Source organism: Spermophilus citellus (assembly GCF_964194105.1).
Source record: "Spermophilus citellus genome assembly, chromosome: 4".
NCBI lineage: Eukaryota > Metazoa > Chordata > Mammalia > Rodentia > Sciuridae > Spermophilus > Spermophilus citellus.
In genome coordinates, this window is record NC_138185.1 from 121,886,756 (window position 1) to 121,908,531 (window position 21,776).

The following is a 21,776-nucleotide window of genomic DNA, read 5'->3' on the forward strand; positions in this document are numbered from 1 at the left end:
TGACTGATCTGCAACAGTTGTTTTTTTTCCTCTAAGAAAACCCCAGGTCCCAAACCCTTGCCTGCCAGCTTCCCAGTGGATCTTGGAAACAAACTATATCTCTGATTAGCCACCCCAAGTTCACTCGCAGTTGGAAGATGAGTGTAGAAGAGGCATTTGCATGAAACAGCAGGGAGAGGACAGGTACATAGGAGCTGCTGGGTGGGGTCCCCTTCCCATCATCACTTCAATACTCTATGACCTTGGCCTTGTCACTTAACCTCTCTGCACCTGTTTCCTTGTAGGTTTAACACCTGACAGAATCATTGTAAGGTCCACTAAGGTAATGTATATGAAAACATGTGTGAGAGAGCAGTCAAAAGGACTGGCACCAGAACCTCTGCTGAAAACATCAGGTGCTAAACAACCCATAATCTCTAAAGAAAGTTGCCAGCAACTGGAGTAAGATTCTTCCACCTCCAGGGCTCCCAAAGGAGCAGGGCCATTACCATCACCACCTTCCCCCAGTCCACATAGATAGACAAATGGGAATAGAGAGAGAAGGAGATACTGGGGGAAGAATTTACATCTGTCCCCCTGATTGTTACTCTCCCCGTGAGCCAAGTTGAGGGAGCCATCAGAATCACTTGCCAAGAATGCAGGTTGGGGTGCCTACAGGAGGTAGGAGTTGGGGTGTTATATAATTGGATGTTTGCTGAGACGTTGAAACTCTTGGCCCCGTTTGGGATTTGGTGCTGTGGGTTTGGTGGTGGGGTTTTGAGGAGAGTATGACTTATGTCCCTGGAAGTTTGTGGAACTGTAGATGAATGCGAGCTGTGCCTGCTCCAGCCGTATGAAGACAGGAGGTTCAGACAAGTGGGGAAGAGAAGGGCTGTGCCTGATGTGGGTGGGATCTGTCTCAGTCTGTTTTCTGCTACTATAATAGAATACCAGACTGACTGAATTATAATCAAAAGAAGTTTATTTATCTCTCAGCTTGGAGACTGTGCAGCCTTAGCCTGAGGGCCTGCATCTGGAGAGGGCTTTCTTTCTGCAGTATGACATGATGAAAGGGTGAGTAAGCATGCATGAGATAGAGAGAGCAAGAGCGGAACACATGTGTGCCTGAGAGCTCACTTTTATAACAAAGCTACTTCTGAGATAACTAACCTATTTCTGCAATAATGGCATCAATCCACCATGAGAGGAGATCCCTCTTGGTCTCTTAAAGTCCACCTCCCAATACTGTCACAGGTGGCAGTTAAATCCAATGAGCTTGGGAGGGGACATTCAAATCTTAGCAAGATCCCCCCCCCCCCACCTCAGTTCTCATCAGCCTTCAGATGGTGGGGAAGAAGACCCCAGTCATTTCTGAGGTTCTACTAATGGGAGGGGTGTGGACCACCAGAGAGGACAAAGTGGCTCACAGCTGCCCTTCTTGGTGTGAAATGAGCTGGGGTCATACAAAAAGGTCCTTGGAAAACCATACACAGTGTCATACACCATCATGTTGGCCAAGGCCCACCAGAGTGAGCCAGAACAAGACCAGACAACCAAGGAGGGTGTATGTGTGTGTCTGTGTCTCTGTCTGTACTCCATTTTCAGAGGTGATAAGCTCTGAAATTTCAGAGGTGATAAGGATCACAATCAAAAAGTAGGACTCCCAGCTCTCCTACCCCGAGGGGCTCCAGTGGTCAGAGGAATGAAACAGCAGAACCAATCTAGCTCACCCCCACTTCAATACCCATCCTTGTTACAGAGGAGAAAAGAAGAATGTCCACCAGATATGAGATTCAGCCTTTAGAAGAAAATAAAATAAAAAGACTTTTAATATCAGGATCTACCAAAAATTAAGGACTCTGCCTAAGATACTATTAAAGGATGGAGAAGAATAATCTGATAGTGCATGGTTGAAGGAGTGGGTGGGAGAAATAGAAAACTCTTTCACAAATTTATACCCCTTAAAATTCAGACTGTTCATTAAATCTGTAATGCAAATCTCAGTTTTTTGTAGTGGGTGGTCCTTTTGAACTGAGTGAATTGGATCAAATACAGATATAGATCAGTGGTTCTCAAACTTTGGTGCATGCCTTTAATCACTCAGAGGACTTGTTAAAATAGTCCATTGGGCCCCACACCTGGACTTCCTGATTCAGTAGGTCTGGGGTGAGATGAAGAATTTTCATTTCAATAAGCTCCTCTGGGGATCACAATTTGGGAACCACTGAGGAATAGACTAAAGCATTATTGAAGTGTGTATTTAACACAGAGAGTCTTAAAAGCAGACCTCTGAGCATCCTAGGAGGCCAATAAAAATGCTGGTTTTATGTATTTCACCCATCTGCTTTCTTTGAAAGGAACAGGCTTGTGAGTTGCCTTGGTCCTCTTATGTGTTACAGAAGAAACTGAGAATCCCAGTGCCCTCAAATGGCTGAGCATGTGATGTCATCCAGGAGCCCCCCCCCCCCCCCATGAAGCCAGCCCTGCCCAGGTAGATCTGCTACTACAGGACACCTTTGAGCAGGGGACCAGTATGCATGGTTAGGGATGTGTGAGCAGGGACAGGTAAGCCAGTGTTGTCCCTGTGGGAGAGGAGCATCCTTGCATCTCTGCTCATCCTCATGCCTCACAGCCAGTCCTCTGTGTCCCTCCCTCTCCTGGATCCTGCTCAGTCTTATTTGGGTAAAGCAGATCCTACCAAAGGTTTGGGCATTGTTCCCAAACCAGGTTCCATCAGAGGTTCCATCCTCCTGCCCATGATAATCTATCTGGGGGTGAGCACCTGGCCAAAGTCTTCTCTGGAACATCTGTCAGAGGGTATATGATAAGGCACAGTCTCTCTGGAGTTTTAAGTTCTAGGATCAAGGAAATCTGGGATTCTCCAGTGCTATCACAGAGGGAGGGAGAGAAGAGGAGGCGGGGAGGAGAAAGGAGGAAATGGGTCAAGGAGGTAGAGAGAAATTAGAGGGACATGATGACTTGTTTAGGGTCACAGATCCAGGTGAATCTGAAACTTATTTTGGACATCACTGTTATGTAAGGAAATAAACTCCCTCTTTTGCTAAAGTTAATCTGAGTTAAATTTCTGTCCCTGTGACTTAAAGTTCCAATGGATATCATCACTGGGTGTTTTCACTCATCCTTTTCCTGTCTCCAAATACGTTGACTTTCCTCTGTTCCTACTGTTATCCCTGTCACTGGGCGTGGGTCACTGTAACAGCCTCCTGACTCTGTGAGAGTTGGAGCATTGGTTTCTCTGGGTGTGTCCACTCCCTAATAATGGCTCCTGAGTGCCAACTTTTGCAGTTCACTGCACTCTGATGGGGAGGGTTTGGGGCAGCCTGGCTTTGGGGGCACCATGGTTCTTTCTAGCACATTTCCTGGAGGAGACTTGCAGTTTATTGCAGTGTCAGGTCCCTGGCAAAGCAATGCTGTCATCTGCCTCCAAAGGTCTTCTCATGTTCAACATGGAACCCCAGAACCTATACCCCTTTGTTGCTTTGGGCCCAATTTCATCTGAAAGCCCTGATTGTGGCAGGGAAATTCTCATTTGGACTTTAGTACTGCAGGCTCTGTTATCAATACTAGGAACCTCCCTATAACGTCTGCCTAATAGTCATTAAAGCAGGACCGTGACCTACCAGCTCTTTCTAGCAACCTGGGCATAGCTGACCACCCAGTCAGGGGTGACTCATTTAGCACTTCACAATAGCATTTCACAATAGATTCAGATTTATAGTGTATTGATGGAAATTGACCTTTAACTGAAGATTTCATACAGAAGGACTAAAATTATTTATTGCCCAGTGAAACTTACTGAAGTTCCCTTTTAGATGGTGTTAATCTTTTCCCAGAGCACCAAACACTGCCGGCAGCCTCATTTCTACCACTCACCGCCTTTACTACTTCCCACTCTAGTTCTAAGCTAGTGGGATCTAGATCTGGCCCCAGTATTAGTATCAACTGGGACCTTGCTAGAAATAGACATTTTTGGGATCCCCCTGGGCCTATTGAAACCAGGAACTCTGGAGAGGGGCCCTGGGGTACAATAAGCTTTTCAAAGTAGATGGAAGCACACTAAATTTGACAGCTACTAATCGAAATGATTCAGCTCCTGCCTCAGTTTCCACAAGCAACACAAAACGCCAGAGTATTCCAGTATTCTTCTCTTCTAGCAAGCTCCTTGGGTGTCTCAAGCCTGGCTTAAATCAAAGACTTGAGCTCAGGAGTCAGGGGCCCTTTGGCTGTTGAAGTGCAAAGGATCTCTCCAGGTGACCTTGGACTGAGAACAGACTGGTTTCTCTTGTCATTGTTCCAGAGCCTCAGAGAATACAGGACTTTCTGAGAGACGATAAGCAGGGTGGCGCTCACACTGCCAGACCAACAGAATGAAATGAAATAAAAAACAGCTCCAAGGGAAGAAACATTTAAACCCATTTCTCCTAGCAACCCACATGGATTATAAAGCTACACTTATCTTTCAAAGTAAATAGTAATCAGTCCCAAGGAGCAAGGAGACTTTCAAATAATGGCTAACATGTGTTGATATTGACAGTGACCCATAAATCTCAATTTCTTTGGAAGAGAATGTTGGGTGGCATTTTAATTCTAAGCCATTGAATGAGAAAGGAGTGAGATTACTCTGCTGTGGCTCTTAGTGGTGCATTCTTGGAAATACAACCCAATGAACATGGAGTTAAGCACTAATTGATGGTTTCCAACATGCTTCATAACACTCCATTACCCAGACGAGGAGCATGACAACTGACACATGGAGCAGCTGAGCCTGGGGTACATGTAGATTGGCTTCTGCAGCCATCTAGGAAGGACGGGGGAGCCCTGAGGTGCCTCCCAAGAATGCCTAATTGTCCCTCCTCCCCAGGGCACCCACCCTGTTGGTGTTCCCACTGCCCTGGTGGGCACCCACGGAGCACTTTGGAGCCCACCCATCCCTCTACAAGATTCCTTCTGCTTCTCATTATGTATGGCTAGTCCCAAGATGAACGCTGTCCTCCAGGGGGACAAGAGGCCTTTCTTCCACTCATTAGTTTTGTTTTTGTCTGTAACGGCAGAAAACTGGTTCCTGTTTCCTGTTCTGCCATTTGTAAAAGGCATTTTAGTTGATCATTTATTTACATTTGCCTGACATACTGCTAAGGGTTTTTATATACATTATTTCATTAAACCCTTATTAACTGTGTGGCTTTGGACTAGTCATTTGTCCTCTGTGAGTCTATTTTTTTTCTCTCTCTCTCTCTTTGTTGGTGTTGGGGATCAAACCCAGGGCCTCATGCATGTTGGACAAGCACTCTATCAGTTAGCTATATCCTCAGTCCTTTATTTTAAAAATAGGACAAATGACAGCATCTATATCATAGTGTTATGGGGAGATTAAATGGAATATTCTGGGGAAAGCACTTAGCAAGGCCTCACAGTGGGGACGATGCCCACTTAGGCCTGCCTGCCTCCCCCTGCTGGGTGGTGTCAGGGCAGTCCTCCATGTTCCTGGGGCCTGAGTGCCTGTAATCTGGTCTAGTTCCCTTCCCCAGGGAGGGAATGCATTTGTTTCCTTGGCCTCCCACCCCTGAGGACAGGGCCTGATGGAGAGCATGTGCTCAGCCAATGTGTGTGAAGTTGGTGAGAAGGAGTACTGTGCCATGAGCCCCAGAGACCCGTGGCCCTGACTAAGAAAATAGAGCTGAGGCCTTGAGTGGGAAAGTGACAAATGCCTTAATTCCCTACTGAGTGGGAAGATGGAGGAAGAGTTTCAAGACCTTTTGTCAGAGAGGAGGGCCATGAAGAGCTTCTAGCCTTCCAAGTCCAGCAAGGGAGTGATTTACCCAAAGTCATACAACCATTTGGTGATAAAGTTTGGATCATAATTCACAGCTGAAATTTGATAGTATGGGCTGTGCCTGACACAGGAACTTCTTGCAAAGGGCTTGGACCTCATCAGCAAACTCAACGACCTGAAACAGGCAGCACACCCCAGGGAAGGCTACCTGAGCAACTGTCCAGGTATTAATTTGCCTCTCCCTAGTTACTTAGCACCTCCTGCCTGCTCCCAACCCCATCGCCCCAGGACCAGTGCTGAGTCTGCTTCAAAGGTGAGACCCACACTAGTGGGTTGGGTCCCTGTGCCTTCCTCATCAGGTGGGGAAAGGCATCAGGATCAAGTGTGAGAGAGGAACGTGGGGAAGGATCACACCTTGGATTCAGGTAGACCTCAATTCACACTCCACCCTGTTCCTCACTAGTCTGGGCAGCAACTAGGCTGTGTCAGCCCCTGTTTCCTCACATGTAAAACAAGAGTAAAAATATCCTTTATAGATTATAGGTTGTTGTAAGAATTCAGTCAATTTATGCAACATGTTAGACATAGTAAAGCACACGCAGCTGGATTTGCGTCAAAGGAATGTGTCTTACTCATCCTTTTATTTCTTCCCATCCCCTGTTCCTCTTGTGCTAGCTCACTGCCTTATGTCTAGTAATTGGTGCTAATTACTAGTTCACTGAGTAGGTGAGGAGCTATTTAGTGTCCTTTAAAAGATAGTTTCTCAAAGTGTGGTGCTGGGGGGCTGGGGATGTGGCTCAAGCGGTAGCACGCTCGCCTGGCATGCGTGTGGCCCGGGTTTGATCCTCAGCACCACATACCAACAAAGATGTTGTGTCCGCCGAAAACTAAAAAATAAACATTAAAAATAAATTTCTCTCTCTCTCTCTCTCTCTTTCTCTCTCTCTCACTCTTTAAAAAAAAAAAGTGTGGTGCTGGGGCCTGTGGCATTGGCATCAGTTGAACACTTGTTAGATGTGCAGGAACTTGAAGCCCATCTCAGATCTGCTGAAAAGAATGTCCATGTTTATCAAACTTCTCAGGTGACTCCTATGCACATTAAAGTTTGAGAAGCTTTGCTTTAGAAAGAATCATTTGAAGCTGGGGTAGCTTAAAACTCCCATTAAGGTAGTGAGCACCATGGGGAATTCATATTGGAGAAGGTGACACCAACTCGATATGTGTGATATATATCCCTCCTCCCCTCTTGCTGATCTGGAAGTGGTTTCCTGCCTCCACGGGAACCCAAAGGACTTAGAATCACTTCCCTGAGATCCATAATGGGAACAGAGCCAGCTTCTCATGGGCCCCTGTTCATGTGTGTTACAGAGGAGGCCTGAGATCTGGCCAGCATCTCTGGCTTTCTGTTGCTAGCCGTATCTCAGCGGTGGAGCACAGTCTATAAGGAAGAACCCAGGTAACTTTAAAGTCCTTCTGTTTCTAGGTGTGGAAGTTGGGCAGAACTGTCCTACCTTTGGGATGTTTTCCATGACTTCCAGCAGGGCGGTGGAATTGCCAGATAAAATTACTTAAAACTCACTAACTTTTAAAAAGTGCACCCGGCCTGGCTTTTTGACAAGGAGGACAACATTGGACATTCTCTTGTGTCGGGCAGACTCTACAACAGCTTAAACAGATCCTGAGGATGCAGTAATGATGGGCACAGCGCTCCCTGGAGTCACTCTCACCCCAGCAGGGAGAGATGCAGGCAGATAATGAAAGAGCAACAAGTCAGGTGCCTCAGAAGAGCCATCAGCAAGGAACTGGTTTGGCGCCAAGTGTTAAGGACTCACAATCTCAGCACAGGAGAGATGAAAGGGACAAAAAAAAGAAGAGGCAACTTGAGAATCTTGACTGGGTCCTGGTGTGAAAAATGCCACAAATAAGATTCTTGGCACAATTGGGGAAATTAGGATATGAACTGGATATTGGACCATGTAAAATTATTTTTAATTTTCTTAGGCAATGATACTGGGGCTATGTAAGAAAATGTCCTTATTAAAAGATGAAGGCTGATGTATAAATATTTAACACTAAGTTATTGTGATATCTACAACTTTCAAACAGAATATGTAGGTACATGTGTGACTCTCTCCCTCTCCCTTTCCTCTCAATGGGTTCTCCAGCACATAGACATAAAAATGTACACCCATGAATAAAGCAAATACATCAGTGTTAACAATTACCAAGCCTATCTGGAGGGAGTATGGCAGTTCACTGTATCTTCCTTTAAACTTCTTTTGATATTAGAATACTTTTGTAATAAAACACGGGGAAACACCTTGGAAGTAGTGTGTGAATCAGGTGAATATTGTAATGATAGGACTACTTAGTAAATCGGTGCTTACAAATGTTTGTTTTATGACTAGCAGTGAAGAGTTGAAAAGTGTTTCGTATATTCTTACTTCGTCTTCAGAACAGCCCAGGGGAGTTTCAATGAATCACCTCATTACTAGTGAGTCACTGAGGTCTAAAGGCCTTAGGTGATTTTCCCAAGGCCACCTGTGGACAAGGTGGTGTAGCTGGGCTTCAGACCCAGGTCTGTAGACTCCATACCCAGTTCTCACATGCCCACCAAGGCCTCCCTAAGGTTTACTTCAGCTAAGCCAGGAGTTCCTGCCTAGGCCAGGAGCCCAGAGCCCAGACATGAGGTGGAGCGTGGGAGTCTGTCCTTCCAGCCCTTGTTCTGTCCTTGGGTGCTGGCTGATTCTGCCCTTCCTTTCAGTCTTGGCAGGGGTGAGGGGAGGGGAGGCAGGCATAGCAGGAGAAGGTGGCAGCTGGACTTGGGCCCTCTCTCCTTGGCCTAGGCTGGATGAGCCTAGGCAACGGCCTTGTTAAACACAGCTTGTGTGGGAAAAATATTTCTCACAGCTGAGAAGTACGTCTTGAGCTCACACTGAGCACATCGTCTCCGCAAAGATGATGGCTCCTTCCGGCACCATGCCAGAGGGTGAGTTTTATCACTTACTTGCAACATGAGCCAGATAAATGGCTCCTTCTTGGTCTCCTGCCAGTTATTGCTTGTGCTGCCAGAAAGTCTTAATCACTCTGTTGAATGGGGCTGCTGCCCCCTCCCTTACTTAGCCCCCTGCTAGCTGCCAGCTGACTCCTATGAGCCTCTGCTGGGTCCTTCCGTCCTGCACCCCCTTAGCAGAGGCCCCTGTTTGGGCCTGGTGTGGACTTACTACTCTCTTTCCAATCTCATGTATATTTATGAGTCTCTTTTCTAACTCTGAAGGCCCTTAGGAGTTGTTGCAGCTCCAATAGAACAAAGATATATTTGCAGTGTCCACAGTATCCCTAGACTCTAGCCCAGGAGCTGGGCAGAGCAGGGCCTGGAAAAGTGTTTGCTGGGGGCGGGGGGCTGAATTTTGAACTCCTTAAATTTGTATCTTGAAGTTCTAACTCTCATATCTCAGACTGTGACTGTTTTTGGACAGAGGTCTTTACAGAGGTGACTCAAGTTAAATGAGGTCATCGGGGGTGGACCCCAAACCAACATGACTGGTGTCCTTATAAGAAGAGAAAATAAGGACAAAGACACAGAGAAGGAGATCACGTGGAGACAGAGAGAAGGCGGCCATCTGAAACCAAGGAGAGAGGTTTCTGGAGAAATCAACACCAGGGACACCTTGATCTTGGGCTTCTAGCTTCTGGAATCACAAGAAAATAAAAATTCTGTTGTGTAAGCCACCCAATCTACTTCCATATTTTTCTTTCCCTAAAACATTTAGGTCCCACTACCAGGGGAAGTAACCATTACAGGATTCCTGGCACTGCGATGACCTCTCACATTGGAGGGCATGTGGGTATGGAGTCTACAGACCTGGGTCTGAGGCCCATCTACACCACCTTGTCCACATTCTGGCTGTTGGCACCCAGAATGACAGTGAGGACTCATGAGAGGTAAAGGGGGTCAGCCAGGCAGTGCAGGAAGTGCACACACACTGAGAGACCTCAAAGACACTACCTGAATTCACTTTGTGTGACAGAACATGAAACATAACATCACAAAACCAGTCCTGCAGGCAGCCAGGCCATGATATTCCAGCCGAACTCAGACAATCCACATGGAATATAAGCATGTGCACAGGACCCTGTGCCAATGTCTTGGCTTGGCACAGAATCACGAGCCACCACAGCTTTGTAGATTCAAACAGCAATTCTTTATTCCCCAACTCACACCGGCCTCCACACACGCTCTGGGGCAATCCCAGTTCTCCTCCGCCCAATTCACCTACTCCACGAGGCTTTCCTCCCAAAATACTCTCTGAATCTCACGAGAACTCAACGGGAGCTCAGGTAGCAGGAACGCCCTATTTCCAGCAGCAATAATCCTCAACATCGAACTTCCCTAAAACCCAAGGTCTTAAACTGAGAACGCCCTTAACCCAAGGAGCGGGATACTTCCTCAAACTGCAGGATACACCCTAATCCTGGATCCACCCTGGTCATTGAGCAGGGTCACCTTTCTCAAACACACATGCAAGGTCACAGCAAATTTCCAAGGCAAGTCCATTTATCATGGGGTACGCTGGCAAGGAAATATCGATGCGTCATATCTACTTGGCAGTGGCCCTCAGCATCTCCCCCCTTCTGATTAATTAAACAACAAGCAGTGTGGCTTAAGGACCGTGCCTGGTAGGTTGTCCAATTCAACATATGGTTCTACCCGTCATGGGAGAACTGACATTTAGGCGTCAGCTTCCTGTCTTAGGTTGAATCCACTGCAATCAGATCAACCCGTCACTGACTACCGGTCCAGCATTCAGCCATGCTTGTGGATAGGCCTATGCACCAGTGGGGGGGGTGAGGTTCTTGCCTCACCTCTGTTGGCCCCCAAATTTAGCCTTGGTGCCAGTGGGGGGGTGAGGTTCTTTGCCTCACCTCTGTTGGCCCCCAAATTTTAGACCATCACTAGTAGAAGGGAGGAGGATACAGAAATGCCACGACACCAAGCCAATTGACAGCTCCTTTGGAAAAAGTGCGTCACTGGTGACACCATCAGCAAAGATATGCCAGCATTACCACAATTAACATGGGGTGCGCTGGCAAGGAAATTGCATCACTGGTGACACCATCAGCAAAGATATGCCAGCAGTACCACAATTCGCTGCACCAGAAGATAGTTCACAATGCATGCAACTGATATATAGTCCAGGCAAGTTCTGCAGACAGTTCAAATCGGAGGAGTCTATCAATATGTCCATTTCCTCCCAAAGTAAATCAAGTCCTTGATTGAGCATTACTTGTTGAGTTATATTCATTGATGCATCAGTTTATACAGTTTACTGTGATGGCTATCATAGAAGCTGTAGTTTGGTTTTATCTCAGTCTTCACCGGCACTGGGATGGAGATGGGAATTCTGGCAATGATGCTAAAGAGACATTATCCTGAACAGAATTATTAAATATAATGAAAAAGAAAGGTGAAAGTAAACAAACAGATCTGTTAACCTCCTTAAAAAACAATCCTTAACAGCTGTTTACCTAATTTAAATTAGTAAGCAAACAGATCTGCTAACCACCTTTAAAAACAATCATTAACAGCTGTTTACCTAATTTAAATTAAACTATTTAAATCACGTGAATAAAAAAAAATTCGGATCCATTTTTTTATGAGCGCTCCTCATATATGAAATATGGACATACACACATACAGACATACAACACAAAACAGTGCACACATAACATACAACACATAAGACAATAAAGGCCTTGTAGCTTTACCTAGGTGAAATCTCCATTGAAATGTTTAAAACTCCACAGTCAAAAAATAAAACACAGTCAAAAAATAAAACTGATCAGAAAAACATTAACCTAGGTTTGTATGAGCTCAAAAAATAAAATAGAACTTTACGATGTGGGAAAAATGCAATAATAAAATAGATATTGAAAAAAACACCTGAGACCCAAACACTCTGAGACCCAAAACATGATTATACCTTCCCTTCTTCTGGCCTACAGAAACGAGTGCTTTGGGCTTCCGTATCAATGCCCCCTCATCCCTGCTTCATCTTCCCACCTGCCAGATATTACTGATTAGGCTAATAATTACTTAACAACAAGTAATTCATAGTTATTTGTGATAGCCAACCATTGAATTGCCCTCCTTTTTGACAGAATACAACCTAAAGAACGCCCCTGTTCTCCAGCCTTCCTAAGACTCATCCGGCATAAGCCCAGGTCTTCTAAGTATCCACTCTCCACTTCTATCCCTGGGGTGCCAGGATGCCTCTGGGGCTCCCCTTCCCTTGTAGTAAGCCAAAGAAAACTAACTTCCACGTGACATCATGTGTGTTCCTGGTAAGACTTTACCTCTGTAAAATGAGGCTAGTAATAACTACCCAGCACTCTTTAGAGAGTTATTGTAAGAATCCAGTGATAATGCAGGTGAGAATGAATTTTGAAATTTCTGTTGGTCTATAAAGTAGCATGATGTAGAATTTCCAAATGGCTCCCTTTTCAGACACAGAATAAGAGGAAGATGGAAGATTTCTCTTCCAGCTTCTACTATGTGTTACTGTTTCAGTTTCATGATGTAAATCCCTCCTATGATTTTGTCTTTGAAACAGCAATTAACAGGAAAACTTTAAAGAGATCTGCCCAAGGCTGGGGCCTGCCTTAGAGGAAGAGTTGATGGTGTCTGGCTGCAGGGCCAGGTGAGGTTGTAAAACTGGTGATTGCCTGAGCCCCACCCCTGCCTTTTCTTGCTGATAATGCTGCTCCCCTTCAGGGAGTGGCTGGGGTTCCTGCCAGGTTGGGAATTAGGGCTGTCAACCCAGCCTGGAATGGCAGCCAGCAGCATCCCTCCCTTTCTCTTAACACCAGGCTTAACAGTGGCCTTACGTGCCCCCAGGGTGAAGGCTAAACTTCTGAGGACTGCCTTGAGGACCTCTCCTCTGGCCAATTCTTTTTACCGCCCTACTCTGCGCCATTTCAAACTCTCATGGATTCTCAATTTCACCACCATTTGTCAAACCTTTAAGACACAGCTGGTTCATATTTTTCTTTCTGTTTACAATGTCCTTCCGCTTCTTTTCCTTCTAGACTCTTCTAGAAAGCTTTCTGGGCTGACTTGCCTGGCCTGAGGGCTTTTGTCATGTTTTGTACATAGTTACTTGAACTTGAACACTGATAACATTGTGTTGAAATATTCTCTCTCTCTCTCTCTCTCTCTCTCTCTCTCTCTCTCTCTCTCTCTCACACACACACACACACACACACACACACACACACACACACATACCACACACCCCTGCAAGGTGCTGGAGACCCTGTCAGATGGAAACTTCTTGGTGAATAGAATTGTGTTTTTTTTTGCACTGACCACAGAGCCTGTAACTAGCAGGTGGTTAACAAATGCTCTTGTTTGCTGCTGTTGATCTTATTTTTTACTATAAAGTAGCATTTTCCCCCTCTCACTATGTTGATTTCTCTTGGGACAAGGGAGCTGGAACATTTGTCAACTGGAAAGTTTTTCACAGTCATGGCCAGTCCTAGTCAACTGAGAACCCACAGGCCCTGCCCAGCCCTGGTAATGCCCAGCTCATGTGAAAAGAATTTTCTTGATCATATTTTGAGGGGTGCCAAGGAGTAGCTCAGAGTCGATGGTTAATTAGCTATCACAGTGACTATTTTTCTACCCATTACAAGGGAGTGTCAGCTCAAGGAGTTTTTCTTCATAAACTGCTTTTTTTTTTTTTTCAGCATGCTGATATTTTATTTTGAAGGAATACGTTCATGAATATCTTGGATTAAAATATTCTTTGGATTATAGTTGCCACTGAGGGAGATATTCATGTGGCTTCCCTATCCCTTCATCCCATAGTTGGAGAGGAAGGCAGGTTTGGGTTGGAGGCTCTGTGGGAAGAAGGCTCTGTGTTTCTGTGGGAAGAAATGATATCTTCTGAAGGGAGCTTGGAAGTCAGGAGACCTAGGCTCAACTCTTGGTTCTTCCATGGACTCTTTTGTCTGTCTAGTGGTTCTCTGTGATCCCCAGGCCAGTACTATTCACTTGAAACTTGTTAGAAATGCCAATTTCTAGGTCTATCCCAGGCCCACTCAATTAGAAACTGCAGATGAGGCCTAGAAATCTTATTTTCATAAGCCCTCCAGTTGCTTTCTTTTTCACACTGAAGTTCCAGAACCACTGCTGTAGTCAAACCCTTCATTTTGAAGTAAATGCATTTTTAAATTATTTAAATCATTAAACATACCACATACATACAGTGCGAAAGCATTACACACACAAAATTCGGAACAGACAGAAAAATCAAATATAAGCGCAGAAGTACAAATATTTTGTACCTTTTTTTTCAGTATTTTTTCCTCTCAAACTCACATTTTTAAACACTCTTAATCACCAGACATATACAATTAGGTTTACGGCTTTTTCCTCAATGTCAGAACATAAATTCTATGTGATTTTGTCACCTATGTATTTTCATAAAACGATTTTTTTTCTTGTGGCCGCCCAGCACACCATTGCATAGCCATGCCACAGTGCTCTGTCCTCAGGCCCCCTGGTGAGAGCTGGTGACATCCAGGGTAAAATGCCATGTAGCCACAGGAAGGCCTCCTCTTCCATGCGTCTGGGCCTCCTTTCACTTTTCCCCGTCCATCCTCCAAAGCCCCATTGGGTAAAAAATAAAAACAAGTTACCAATAAGAGGGAAGTGAGATTGGCTAAAAGCCTTCAGTTTTCCAGAGTCATCCAGAAAAAGATTCTCCCAAACTTGGAACCTTCTCCTGGAATCCTGAGGCTGCCGAGACATCACTGCGCTACCTAGTGGTCATAACTAAGAATTGCACCGCCTCCGGAGATGCGGGTGGGCACCCCGAATCCTCCCTCCGGTGTGTGAATGACTGGAGTTTGTCTCCTTCTCCCCAAGTTCAGTGCCTGAGTGTGAGCCCAACTATTAATTTTGCCATGGCTCTTCCACCCCTTGTAGGATGGACTGGGCTATGTCCCATTGTCTGGTTTCCCCAATGGGGATGAAGTCCAGCCATAGTTCCGTGGCCCTTTGGTAGGGTCCAGATGTGCTTCCTGCTCTTAGCTAGTCCTTTCCCCCAGTACATGGGACACCAATTTTCAGCCAAGAAGGTTCCACTCTAAAATGAAAACCCTCCTTGGAACCAGTGCCCTGTCATCTTCCTGGCTGTGAAAATTGCTTATATCCCTGTCGCAATGTGGACCCCAAGGATGTCAGGGGATACCTTTGGTGGAGGTTGGAGCGCTCCTATTCCCTTGGATAATGTAATTGGAACTTATTAGCCTTTCTGAAGACCAGGCCTAAAATTAGGCCAGCATCTCACTGGCCTCTCACTACCCAGTCACCTGTGAGCATCCAGCAAGCCTTGGAGCATGTGGCAGCTGGTGGAAAATAGGGCAGGGAAGGCCACAGTGGGAACTGGATATCAGACTCCTGGCTGGCTTGTGACTCAGGTGACTTGTGTATACAGGTTAGTTTCCAGGCCCTATGCTTTCAACAATCAGCCCTGAAGTTTCTGTTTATTGAGTCTAGAATTAAAGAATGCAAGTTCAAGTCCTGAGTCCCCTGAGAAGGGCAGGTAGGGTGGAAACCAGATCTGTTTTCTGGCCTTAGGTCTTTTCCAGGGGAGATTCCCCGCAGGAGGGCTCCAGACCTGCTCAGTTATAGGACCAGGAATTCTGGCAGTGGGTGGAGGATCTCATGCAGAGGAAAGAGGATTTCACTAGAATGCTGGAGGCTGGCCCTCTGCTATGCCGGATCTATATATGGTCCCAGATACATTAGTTTCATGTCTGGACGCCTCCTCAAATATTAGTCATGAATGATGTTATCTTCACTGATGGATGCCTGTCAGGAATTAGCAGTTCCCAGCCCCCAACCACCTACCCCAACCCCCCATTTAAAACTTCATTCTTAAGTTTTAAATGAGCTCATATTGCTGATCACCCCTCAGGTCAGCAATATGAGCCTGACAGACTGCAAAGATGGGTGGAGGTGGCAGATCTGAGTGGTCAGTACAGGATCTCTTTCCAGTGGTGCTCTTGAGAGATGGCAAATCCAGGAGTAATATCATTGTAGCTAATTGGGGTCTTTTACTTAAAAAAAAATTAAATAGCATCCTTCCTCCAAATCCCTGCAGGATCTTAAAGCCTTTTATGTATCTCTTAGTATACTTCTAATCTCTAGTAACATACATGTAGATACTTTTTTCATAGCTATGACTCAACACATAGGTTATTAAATCCTGTCTTCCCCACCATTACTGCCTATAAAATTTCCTTATATTTATTTTTAAAAGCCATAAGACCTGTTCTTTACTGAATATTTTGGGAAGTCACAGATCCCTTGGATAACCTGTCAAAAGTTATAACCTGTGTCCCTTTCTCAAAATGCCCTTACACATAGCCTTGGGGTCATGTCAGGAGGTTCTAGGATTCTCTGAAATCTGCCCTCTGGGCTGAATTCAGCTCCCTGTGTTAAACTATGAGTGTCTCAGGGTCATCAATAAACCTTTTATTTCTGAACCCCATATTATCACCCTCAAAGACTTCTGGAACTTTTAGAAGTAGGCAATTAAAACAATGTTTGCTTTAAAGGCAGACTTGGCAATAGCCAGACTCCCTATCCTTAATGACTCATTGCTGGATAGTGGAGGCATCTCCAGTTTACCTTTCTGAGATATCTTCTTCTCCTCCTCTTCTCCCACATCTTTCCCTTCCTCTTCCATAAATGGTCTTTTAGAAGGTGTTTGGGTTTGAAAATCCACTTGCAATTTATCAGATCTGTACCTTTGCTTCTGCATAGGAAAGCCTCCTTCTCTTTTGGCCTTCTTCTCCTCTGGGCCCTGCTCAAACACTACCTCCTCCTGGGAGTCTTCTGCATGCCCTGAACTAGGAAGTGAATTCTCTGCCTCTGAATTCTCTAGTGGGCACCATTACTTTCCATTCTCTGGCTGAGAAAACTTTTTATAAATGTGTCTAATCTCCGTCATTAGACACAGTCCATGTGCATTGTATTTGACATTCAGACTGTATCATTGTAATATACCTCTGTTCCACAAGACAAAGTTAGTTTCAGTAACATATATGCAAAGATTAATAATCATCACTTTCTTGATTTATTCTTAAGTTTTACTTTTTTTATTCTTAAGTTTTAAATGAGCAATTAAAAGAAGAGTAAATTTCAAGTAAGATATTCAAATGCAGTAAAATTTTTCCAGTATAAGCCCAAATTTCTACTTTACAAATAGTTCTTATATTTCACAGTTCATGATCTGCTTTATTGCTTTAAATTTTAAACACAAATGAAAAAGTCTTGGCTTAGACTCATAAAGGATGACAGAGTGGAAGTAACTTTAGTTCTGTTTTGTCTTTGCAATCACCATGCTATCATTTTTTTTTCTTGAGTCTGCTGTTTAAATGCAGGTAGTAAACATCACCGGGGTTGGAGACATCAGATGTGCCCAAGTGAGTTGGAAGGAGTTTGCACCATAACACTCCTACAAGAAGCACATCTCTCTCTAGTTTGTGAGTATCAGGGACAACCGCATAACTGGGCGTTCTTTAAATTAACTGTATAACGGGGAGTTCTTTAAATTTTGTGTAGAACACAAAACTTATTAAAGGATAAGGGATAAAAGTATGATCATTTGAAGTTTACACCTATATTAATAGAACCCAACAATAACTATAGATGTTATTTAGATCAAAAAACTATTTTTTTTTTTTTGCTGGGAGAAGATTTGTTTTTATCAAAGACTTTATTTAGAAATGTGATAATGAAAGATCATTTTTTTGGTTCTAATATTGTGTTTAAATTCTCCAGCGACAAAGGCTCCCTTATTGCCAACTTCCAGGGCGGATAGCTGCCACCTCTCCTGCACTGGTTCATCCCTGATGGGCCAGTAAGTCCCAGCAGGGACAGGGCAGGCCGTGGGTCCTCTATTTTAAGTGCTGCTTGCACAAATGCAATGGTTCTCAGTGTGGACCAAGGCCCCAGGGAATCTCCAAGCATGTCCCCCTTCTTCCTATATGGGGTCCAGATTATCTTCATAGATGAAGCAACATATCACAGTAGATTAACTCCAGACACAGATAAGAGAACCCAGCTGTCTTCTATTAAAGCTGGATATTAAATAGATTTGCAAAATTTCTTTGTAAAAAAAAAAGTCACTCTTCTGACTCATCTTTTGGATTACTATTTGGAAAATGCAAGTTATTTTTTTTTATAAAATTATGTTATATATGTTAACATGTGATGGGCTTATTGTTATTTAAAAGCACTAGCAAACTTTTTTTTTAAAAGTTCTGTTTTAATTTCTTACAAGGAAAATATTGATAGCTGAATTTCACATAAAAATAGCTTTTGGGGGTTAATGGAGACAGAATGTTTGGGCACACCTTGCCTTGTGTGTGGCCCAGGCTCATGAGTGACTGAATGGATGGGCTCCTGCCCTTTCTAGGTTTTGGCAGCTGTGATGGGGACTGAAGGCAGAAGATGGGCACCTGAGGCAGAAGAAGGTGGGGTCTGGCAGGGTCCCAGAGCAGCTCCAACTACCACTTGGAACAGTGTTGGTCTGGAGGCCACATCAGTGGGGTACATCTGGGACTCAGCAATGAGGGCTGGCCACGGGGGCCAGTGCCGCCGTGGGCATTCAAGAAGTTCACAGTATCTGGTCCCCCTTGGTGCTGACAGTCAGGAACAATGGTCTGAATCTGCCTCCCTGTGAGAGGAACTGAGAAGAATGCTTCTCTAATGCCCTTTGGCTACCAAGTCACTGGGCACAGGCACAGAGCAGAGGGCTGGAGCCTCAGGACATGGAGAGGCCCCAGGAACTTCCACCAGCTCTTCCCTGATCATCTGTGGAAACTTGGGCAAGACACTTACTTGCTGGATTATTCAAACATTGGGTGAGTGTGAGATAAAATGTTCACAAAGTGCTTGACACATACTGGGTGTACAGTATGTGAGCGAATCTGCTAGAGAAGTATCGTTAATAATACTCAGAAGAAGCAGCCTGGGAGGGGTGGGGAACAGGAGGAAAGGAGCTCATCCTGGCTTTGACTAATGTCATTGAAGCTTGGCATAGACCATGGTTCCTCAGCTGTGGCATCTCAGGTCAGATAATTCATTGTCATGGGCTCTCCTGTGCACGGTGGGAAGTTTGGCAGCCTCCCTGGCTCAACCCACTACAGACAGAAGGGAAGCACTTTCTCTGCTGTGACAACCCAGAACATCTCCATACATTGTGGATGTCCCCTGCAGAGTAAAAGTGCCCCCGCTGGGAGCCACTGTTAAAGAAGCTCATGTGCGAAGGGCTCCACCATAGGACGCTGGCATCCCTGCAGTTCCCCTGGAGGACACGGCACCAGCCACACGCACAGAAGGGGCTCACACCTTGCAGAAAAAATTCTGCCAAGAGAGTCTGGTTTCAAGGGAGCAAGAGGCCTCCTGAAGAGCCCTCCTGCTCATCATAGTCACTTCCCTCTGCTTTTGAATAAACCTGGGAACGCAGCAGGATGATGAGATTTTTGAGAAAAATCTGGATGACACCCAGACATGGAGTGGTGGTGGGGGAGGGAGGCTGGGGGATGGGAGGGGGAGGGTGGAGGATGGGATGGGGAGGGTGTGGCGGCGTTGTTCCTTCCTTCAACCTCTGCTTCAGCACTGGTGGCTTAAAGGCTCAAATCCCACTCGCAGAAACAGGTCAGGCCAGTCAATAGTAGAAACTACGAATAAAATGAGGTGTGTTCGCCCATCTTGCCATTGCTGAGGCTGACTTTGAACTCACTATTCTCCTGTCTCAGCCTCTGGAGCCACTGGGATTACAGGTGTGAGCCACCATACCTGGCTTCTCTGTCACTTTTTGATGATCTCTTGCACTGTTCAGGTGAGGTGTGTGGCCCCAGATTAGGAGTTATGACTGCTTGAAACTTCAGGGTGCCTCTCACAAACGGGACATTGAATAAAAGAAGCCAGATGCCAGGGAGCACAACTATGTGTTTCCACTAACAACAAATCCCCTGCTAGGCAAAGCCATATCTGTTAAGGCTCAAGGGGCACACAGAGGTGGCTGTGGGGTGCTGGCTCCATTTGCAAAAATTCATGAGGACTTAGGGTATAGTTTATTTTCTAGACACTTGTTATATTTCAATAATAATAATAATAACAATAATAATAATAATAAAAACACAACATTGTGGGTAAAAGGCAGTGATTTAGTGAAATCACTGTGAACCCAGGGGATAAAAGTCCACCAGCAATTTTACCTGCTCTAACTTATTATGTACAGGCCATTTTTGGATATAGCTTTAAAATGAGATGATGAATACTAAATAATTAGCATAGTGCTTGGCATATGAAATGCTCTGTGAATGGTACTAATTAATACTACTAAAAAGTTAGTAAGAGTAGAATGTAGAATAATAATCAAGTGCAAAGGAACAGCTCTTTTTCTTAAAGGGGAAAATTAGTAAATTCCTGATTCTCAAAGTTTTTGGAAGTCCCTTCAACATAGTCTTGGAGAAAAAAAAAAATCCTCAGCAGTTATTATCTTGTTACTCATTTCCAACAAATACCCATCATTTGGACAAATTGTTCAGGTAATTTCATATCTGTCATTTATTATTATTATTTTTGGTTCTGGGGATTAAACCCAGGGGCACTCAACCACTGAGCCACAGCCACAGCCCTGTTTTGTATTTTATTTAGAGACAGGGTCTCACTGAGTTGCTTAGCACCTCGCCATTGCTGAGACTGGCTTTGAACTCGCTATTCTCCTGTCTCAACCTCCAGAGCTGCTGGGATTATAGGCACACACTACTGCGCCCAGCTTATCTGTCACTTATTGATGATCTTTTGCACAGTTCAGACAGGAACCTGGACTTCACCTACCTGATTTAGCATTTGGATCTATTTTTGGCCATCAGTCTAGTTTATGAAATTATAGACAAAACAGGAGAGGCTGCTGGTATATTCTTCAGGCTCCAAGGAAAACTTGGGCAGAAAAGTCAAGACTTGAAAATGTGCAGTGATATCCCTACTGTAGACCTGACTAGAACTAGAACTGAAATCCCTCCCTGTGGAGAGAGCCAGGCAATTCGACAATCCCAGCAAGACAGAGCATTGCATTGCATGCTGTGCTCCCCAGCTGCAAATTAGATGCCAAATTAACTCTCAGGAAGATCCCAAGTCAGATCATTCTCCACTAAAGAAATCTTAGTAAGACTGTGTCGGCATCAGAAATGTGAGATACTTAACTGCTAGCTGCAGGCGCTTTTACTTTTACTCCCAGAGTAATTGTCTAACATTTTAGTCCTGTTTATAGAGTGCTCCATGTCCCTTGAACCTGTGGTGCCACTAAAAGAACCACCTGGTATGCTCTTAAGCATGCTGTCCCATATGATCAATCTCTGTGACACACACTTAAAAAAGAAAAATCCATGCCCATCTCCAGAAAAAAAAGATTAGCTCTTACCTGGTTCCAGGCTTCCTCCAGAAGTACTTGATTGGATAAAGATGCATAAAACCAAGAAAATGGAGACACGCAGGGGATTTCCCATTTTCTCCTCTCTCACCAAGGGTCCGAGGTCTTCTTGCTAATTTCTGGAGCTAATGAGACCAGAATGTCTATTGATACTTTGCTAGGGAAGGCTGCCATTAATTATTAACCTTTAACATGTTGTCTAGTGTGTAGCTATTTCCCTTGTTGCCCCCAACCCCAAATCTACTTGTATCTAATACCAAAAAGATCCATTCACAAAAGTCTCTTTTAATTCTGATACATTTTGAAAATAAAATATCTTGTCATGTAGTCTTAACTTCTTGGACCAAGGTCATAGTTCCAAATTAATCAATTTAAAGTTAACATGTTGTGTTTGGAAATTCTGTCAAAGGTCAGGCTAGGTGGCTTCTGCATTGCCCAAGTCTCTCTCTGACAGCACTGCAAGGCGGATGCCATCTCATGTCTTT

General features: G+C 44.7%; 1 protein-coding gene across 1 annotated transcript in view; it reads right to left on the reverse strand.

Annotated features, from left to right (window-relative positions):
* Positions 1–21,367, reverse strand: part of LIPC (lipase C, hepatic type) — a gene marked incomplete at both ends in the record, with an annotated part of 130,367 nt that extends 109,000 nt beyond the window's left edge. The window contains one exon of the mRNA XM_081291974.1: positions 21,283–21,367. Within this exon, the coding sequence (XP_081148100.1) occupies positions 21,283–21,367 (85 nt within the window). The remainder of the gene's footprint in view (positions 1–21,282) is intronic.
* Between the last annotated feature and the right edge of the window lie 409 nt (positions 21,368–21,776).